Source organism: Cucurbita moschata, unplaced genomic scaffold (genome assembly GCF_002738365.1).
Source record: "Cucurbita moschata cultivar Rifu unplaced genomic scaffold, Cmos_1.0 Cmo_Scf00031, whole genome shotgun sequence".
In the NCBI taxonomy this organism is placed as follows: Eukaryota; Viridiplantae; Streptophyta; class Magnoliopsida; order Cucurbitales; family Cucurbitaceae; genus Cucurbita; species Cucurbita moschata.
In genome coordinates, this window is record NW_019268547.1 from 1,402,925 (window position 1) to 1,410,347 (window position 7,423).

The 7,423-nt window shown below is 32.6% G+C and overlaps 1 protein-coding gene across 2 annotated transcripts; it reads right to left on the reverse strand.

Moving 5' to 3' along the window:
* Positions 1-3,370: 3,370 nt before the first annotated feature.
* On the reverse strand, positions 3,371-4,956 carry LOC111464931 (LOB domain-containing protein 1-like). Of its 2 annotated transcripts, none has more exons than XM_023109217.1 (2): positions 4,683-4,956; positions 3,371-4,004 (listed from the first exon to the last, which is right to left on the reverse strand). In XM_023109217.1, the coding sequence occupies exons 1-2, from the start codon at positions 4,926-4,928 to the stop codon at positions 3,678-3,680; spliced, it is 573 nt and encodes a 190-aa protein (XP_022964985.1). In that variant the 5' UTR covers positions 4,929-4,956; the 3' UTR covers positions 3,371-3,677. The 2 variants fall into 2 exon arrangements, with proteins under 2 accessions (XP_022964985.1, XP_022964984.1); XM_023109216.1 differs by having other exon boundaries at positions 3,371-4,022.
* Between the last annotated feature and the right edge of the window lie 2,467 nt (positions 4,957-7,423).

Genomic DNA, 7,423 nt, shown 5'->3' on the forward strand with positions numbered 1-7,423 from the left:
TTTTTTTTTTTTTTTTTTTTTTTTTTTTTTTTTTTTTTTTTTTTTTTTTTAATTGGAAGAATATATTTTTTTTTAGGAATATACCAAATTTAAAATTATTTTTATTAATTTAGTTAAATAATAATAACAATAATTTTTGTATCGTATACCATTTTTTTCTAATCGAATTTTTTTGCTTAATAACCATTATTAAATAATGAACCGAACCCAACCTAGTCATAAAATTTTTGGGTTGGTTTGTGGGGTTCTAATAGTTTATTCAAATTTTTATTTTAACAAGAATAAAAGTTATTTCGTAAAATATCTATTTATTTATTTTCAAATATTTGATTAAAATTCCCGGCTCAATTTGAATATATATTTTGAAAAGTTATCTTTCAAAATACATTAAAAAAAATTACATTTTAAGAGTGGTCAGACAATAAATAATTAAAAAAAATAATTATGATATTAAATAAAAATAAAATAAATGTATATCTATGAAGTTTTCGTATCATTTAGGATTATATGAATTTTTCATACAATAAATAATATTAAATTGCAAAGAAAATAATCAAAATTATGAAGTTTTACGACATAAATTCCAACATTTTTCTCATCTCAAAACTTATTCAATGATTCTGCGACGAGTGACTCTTGCACCATTTTATGTTACATGGCGTTTGCTAGAATCAAGTTACTCATTAAGCATAGCCCTTTGTTTGAGCTCGATCCCAATGTAGTGTCCATCATGACACTTAACACAAGCGTCACCGGAGAAAAAATGACAAATATTCTCAAATTGTATGCCTAAAGAACATGATTGAGAATCAAAACGTCACCAAATCAAGTAAAAACTGGTGTTGTCATAGATCACAACAAACAGAAGATCGTTGTCCAAAAAAATCAATTACGACACTCCACTTCAATGAACTTCCTATTTGTCCGACAACATCAGGACACGATAACAAAACCTACTAGAGCACAATTTCCCGGTGGTTCTGAAAGTTCACTTTTGTATTCTAAACTATATAGAAAGAGTATTGATAGGTTTGCGAATGTCAACTTGATAACAATCAAAAAAATCGGGATAGTTTGATGAGAAAGGAAACTCATAGCATATGTTGCTCATTTCATTGAAACACGTGGAAATGTTGGTATATTAAGAGATCTATCGGTCAAATAGGTTATTTGAACGTGATCGAGTCAGTAGAGTCAAGAATCTTTGATATGAACCACGACCAAAGAAAAGGATCAATTACAAGAACGAACTAGCCATTTTAATAGGGAGGTTAGGGGTATTTCTTATGTACTAGTCAATTTAATTTGGGAGTTATGTGTCACATAGATTAAGGTTGTAAATGCTATATAAAGTCTTCTTCTCGGGTCCTCACATTTTGGAATTAAAAATAATAGAATTTCTATTTTTAACTTTGTTGAGAGCTAAGATTTTCTTTACAAATTCTTGTGTCTACCACTTACATGTTAGAGTCATTTAAGTGGTATTGATCAAATTTCTTGTAGAGTGATTCGAATCACGAGTTTAGAAACGAGTTTTCTTTACTTTTGATCTTGATCATCAAGGTAACCCGTTCCATACTTTCCCTTGAGTTGATTCTATATCAATCTTGATTATAAAAATTATCTAAATGAACTAACAACATTCGGGATTTCCTTTCATCCTTGAAGATATAAAGCCTTGTACCTTTGAAGAGCTAGCAACTCACGCTCATATATATAAGAATTGCTAATCAAAGAGATAATGACCCTTGAATCTCGAAAATAAACGAAGAACGAAAGAACGTTGAGACGACCCTAAAAAATTATGGTCGTCAGTACAGTCCAATTCAATTCGTTTTTAAAAAGAAGAATACAAGAAGACTAAAAGTCGGGAAGAATCATTGAGAAGACTATGTTTTAGGATCATATAACCCAAATCATACGGATCGGGTTCGATTGACCTAGTTCTTCGAATCATCAAATTTTCCGAAAGTCTTTAATTATTACTTTTTCTATTTATTCTCTCCAAACACATGCAACCCGATCTTTTTGGATTATTACGTGAAGTTGGAATTATGGGTTAAATATTTTTTGAATTAAGAAGTCTTGATTATCATCAAAATTATGGATTTAATTTCAAAATTTGAAATTATTAGTTTGTTTGAATTTAGTACTTAAATATCTTTAAACTTCTTTTAACTAATCAAAATTAGTTTTAATTTTGTAATTTTTTTTTTTTTTTTTTTTTTTTTTTTTTTTTTTTTTTTTTTTTTTTTTTTTTTTTTTTTTTTTTTTTTTTTTTTTTTTGTAGACCCATATTTTGAAAAAAAAAATATTAATTACGTACTTACTCCAATTAAAATATATTAAAATATCGAGAATACTTTTAGTACCTATTTAAATATAACTTGGTGAATAAAATATTTGTTACCAGGTTCAAGATGTTCGATAGTTCGTTCTCCCGTCAATTATTAAAATATTATTATTATTATGAAATTCATTTCAATCATATTCTAGTGATAAAAAAAAAATATTATTATTAAATTAATAGTGTTTTTAACATTATTATTATTTAAACATGTTTTTATCAATTTGGTATTTTATTAATTAGCTAGGGTAATTTAAAAAAAAAGAAAACGCGTTTAAAAAGGAGATTAATCATGATTGTGTGGATTAGTGTGGAGCACGTGACGTGTCTCCTCGAAGGGTCCTTAATGAACTCGAGTTCAATTTCCTTTAAATATTAAATAAATAAGAGTTTCAATTTTAAAAAAGCGACATTACTTTTTATAGAAAAAGAAGAGTGACGTAATAATTAGAAACAAAAAAACAAAACCCTAATTTTGGCTCAACAACCATATTTTCTCTTCATAATTAATCTTAATATGATAATTCATGTTAAATGGTAAATGTTTTAAGATTATTATAAAAATTCAACTTAAAAATACGATTACAATCAAACTCTACCTTACCATATTCTAAATATTATTATGAAAATTAAGAATATTTTTTTATATTTGAGTTTTATGATGTTTTAGTTAATAATAGATCCCGTGAATAAATAAGATTTTTTAAAAAGATAATTTTAAAAAAAACCTAAAATAGAGGGTTTGGATTGTAATAAGTACGGGATGAAATAAGGATGGGATGAGAAAGCATATAGGAAAAAAATTATCTTCAGCTAATTCTTTATAAAAATACTAGAGTAAGATAAAAAAATTCATTCAGGGACGAGGACAATAGGAGATAAAAAGAGGAAAAAAAGGAATAGTAAACTTGAACATAATTTAAAGAATAGCTAGCTTAAATATAATTCAAACGGTTTCAGATACTATATTATCGATCAAAATGTTAAATGCGTAAACTCACGTGAGTTGTTGAGCCCGAGATCATAGCAAGGGGACATTTGTGGTCATTTTCAAAGGAGGGAAGCAACACAATTGACACCACTTTAAGGAACTTTGACAAAGATATCTAAGGATATATATATATACACACACTATGATTTAATACTTTTGCACTAATTTAGTGTAGTAAACATCATTCTTTTTCTTCTTCACTCCACTTTTCTTGGTTGTGAGGGAGCAAATGAGGAACCCATCTAACCTAACAACTGCCTAATATTACCCAATATTCAACTACTCAACTTTTATATATTCTACTCCATCTTTGACTTCCCACAACCTTTTCAGGTCTAATCATGTCCAAAGAGGCTCCCAAATGCTGCTATCTTCAAACAAATTTGTGTAGCTCTGAGGAGTGGCAGTGTTGAGATTGTTGTCGAGTGTGTGGTGGTCCAGGGGCGACACCGGTGGCGGTGTTTGAGCTAGTTCCTTGCAAATTAGAGCCACCAAATTTGTTTGGTGGCTGTGGATGTTGAGAAGCTCAGCCTGTGTTTTGGCTAGCTCTGCTTGCAGTTCGTTTATTTGTTTTTGGAGCTGGGAAATGGCCCCTGCACATCCATATACTGGATCTCTGATTCTTGCGCTTGCTTCGTATACCAAGCTACTCACTGCATCAATTCTCTGTGATTCAGGAAGATCCTGAAGAATTCAATAAGGTGATTGATATCAGGAAGTGTTTGGTTTGTGGTGATTTGAATTGTGGAAGAACAGATTGTTATATGATTGGCTGTTCTTTGAGGACAAAAATCAAACAGAAGAGCTGCTTTGTTTGATTGTTTGATTATAATTGCTCCACATGGCCATTGAGCCAACACAAACAAACAAACAGATTTGGATTGCGTAATTTTTCAGATTTACAAGCAAAATATGAACATCGTTACAGATTTGGATTGCGTAATTTTTCAGATTTACAGGCAAAATAGGGACATCGTTGTATATGTGAGCCCTAACTATGTTCATTGCCTGTACACCAAGTCACGTACGGCACTAAGCCGCCTCCACAAACACACAGTTCTACTCGATTATGATTCGCTCGATTATATAGAAAGGAAAGGGAAGATCAATTTCACTACTAATTCCATTTTGTTCTTTTGCTCGGAACGCATACGCATTGACCAAACTATTCCTGTCAACAGTATTTTTTTCCTTCCCTAAAATCGCTCGGTAATTCAACGATTTCGTAACGATTCCAAGAACGATTTTCAATTTCCACATCGAATTTCACAATTTCAACAACAAAGAACAGAGTGATAACACGAAAACTCGAGAAAATGAGGAAATTAGGGGCTGGTGAGGTACCTGAAGCAATTTGATGATGTTGCTAGCGCCGAAGATACGGTGAGCAATGGTAAACTTGAGAGGATCAGAGGGAGGGAAATAGGGCGCCAATACGCATTTCTCTGTGCATCTCCGCCTCAGAGTCTTGCACGCAGCACACGGACTGGCCACCAAGCCGGCCTGAACACTCTGCGGCGGCGGTAATGGGGACGACGACGGCGACTGAGAACGGAAGATGGTTGAAGTTGGGCTGGATTTTGCGTCCATTTTAGACTCAGTAGAGAGAGAAAGAAGACAGAGATATGGGATTGGTTGTGAAGCAAAATTCTATAAATAGAGGCGAAGTGAAGGAGAGGGGATGACGTCATAGGTTTAAATAATAAACTTAATTTTTTTTAAACTTTTATTTATCCCCGAAGTAATTACACAATTCAATCTAAGATAAAATAATATTAAAAGACTTAAATTAGTCTATATTTTTTAGAACAATAAAAAATTGTAAAATTTTAATATAAAATTACAGATAATTCTTTATAATTGTTTTTTAAAAAAAAAAAAAACGACCGACCTTAAAATTAAAAAATAATAAAAATAATTAGTATAAAAAAAATAAAATTACTATAACAATTTTTTTTTTTGACCTATTTCATTTTTTTATGAGAACAAATTCGGCTACTTTTGGTCTTGAAGTTTCTACGCTTGACAAAAAAAAAAAAAAAAAAAAAAAAAAAAAAAAAAAAAAAAAAAAAAAAAAAAAAAAAAAAAAAAAAAAAAAAAAAAAAAAAAAAAAAAAAAAAAAAAAAAAAAAAAAAAAAAAAAAAAAAAAAAAAAAAAAAAACAACTTGGGACGTATAACTCAAATCATTGGTCCGGTACTAGAGGTAGTTTTTCCCGGACAAAATTCCTAATATTTACAACGCTTTGATAGTTAGAAGTAAAGATATATACTACCGGTCAAAAAATTAATGTGACTTGTGAAGTACAACAATTATTAGGAAATAATCGGGTTAGAGCTGTAGCTATGAGTGCTACAGATGGTCTAATGAGAGAAATGAAAGTGGTTAACATAAGGATTCTCTAAGTGTTCGAGTCAGCCGAGCGACTCTCAGTCAAATTTTCAACTTTACTTAGGTGGAAAGAGACTTATTTATGTTGACTTAAATTATTTAAAAAATAAAAAAATATATAAATTATGATATAATACATAGCAAATTGTAACAAAAATAATAAATAAATTAAAAATTGGAATTAACTGTTTCACCTTAAAAAAAAAAATGTTGCTATATAACTAATAATATTTATAAAAAAAAATTTAAACATTCCATTATCGTAAACTCTAACCTTATCAATATAGCTGAAATAAAATGATTTATGCAAGTACAAGTAATTTATTGTATAAAATATATATATACATACAAAAATAAAACTCGATATCTTATTTTCCTTCAGTTGAACGGTTTAAATAACAAATCTAATTACAAAAATAGAAAAATCAATTATACAAAAATAGGAAAGTGGACGAAGACTTCGCCCAAATTGGCCAAACAATGGCACCTACAATTAGGCTTTTCCCGTGAATTTATATGTTTTTAGAAAACCTAACTAAATAAGGCATAGCTTTTATTTAACCATCTCCTCCTAAAAGCTGTACCTTATTATTTGAACTCCGATCTTTGAGCGTAGTTCTTCAAATTTCACCCGCGCAAGGGACTTGGTGAAAATGTCTCCAAGTTGTTCCTCTGTTCGGATGAAATCAATTTTGATGAGCCCTCGATCTGCACATTCTCGAATGTAGTGGAATCTGATTTCTATGTGCTTGCTCCGGTCATGCAAAACTGGATTTTTGATCAGGGAGATTGTAGCTTTGTTGTCTACGTATAACATTGGTGGATCGCTTTCTCTCCCAATGAGCCTTCTGTTTTGTTGATTGCCAGCAGATTGCGCCGCCTGAGAGAAAGTAGATCATTCCGCTGGTGCTCTTACGATCATCAACGTCACTGGCCATGTCACTATCACTGTAGCCGACCAGCTTGAGTTTCTCATTTCCGCTCCCTAGATGCTTCCATAAACCTGCTCACATATCCAACAGAATAAGCAAGATCAGGACGAGAGTTTACCAGATAGCGCAGACTCCCGACAATGCTGCGGTAATTGGTGGAGTCGACTGTCGTCGTAGTGCCGGCCTTCCTTAGTTGGAGTCGGGCCTCCATTGGCGTCCTTGTAGGATTATTGTCCACAAGCCCAATTGTGTCCAGCAGCTTCTTCGCGTATGCACTTTGGCAGATGGAGATGCCGGAAGAGTTCTGTTGCACTTCGATGCCGAGGTAGTAGTTGAGCACGCCGAGATCGCTCATCGCTCATCTCGAAGTTTTTCGACATCTCCTTCTTGAACCTTTCGAGGACTCCCACGTCGCCTCCAGTGATTATGAGATCATTGACGTACACTCCCACGATCAGTCACTTCTTGCCGTGGCTGTGCGTGTACATGCCATGCTCAGAGGCACAACGTTTGAATTTCAGTGACAGTAGGGTACTGTCGAGCTTCGCGTTCCAGGCTCGTGGGGCTTGTCGGAGCCCGTAGAGTGCCTTGTGCAGGCGCAGTACCTTATTAGGGTTGTCGTTATCGAGGAAGCCAGGTGGTTGTCGAACATAGACGGTCTCGTTCAACTCTCCGTTAAGGAAAGTGCCGCAATTGCCAGCAAGAGACGCAAGAGACGCAAGAGACGCAAGAGACGCAAGAGACGCAAGAGACGCAAGAGACG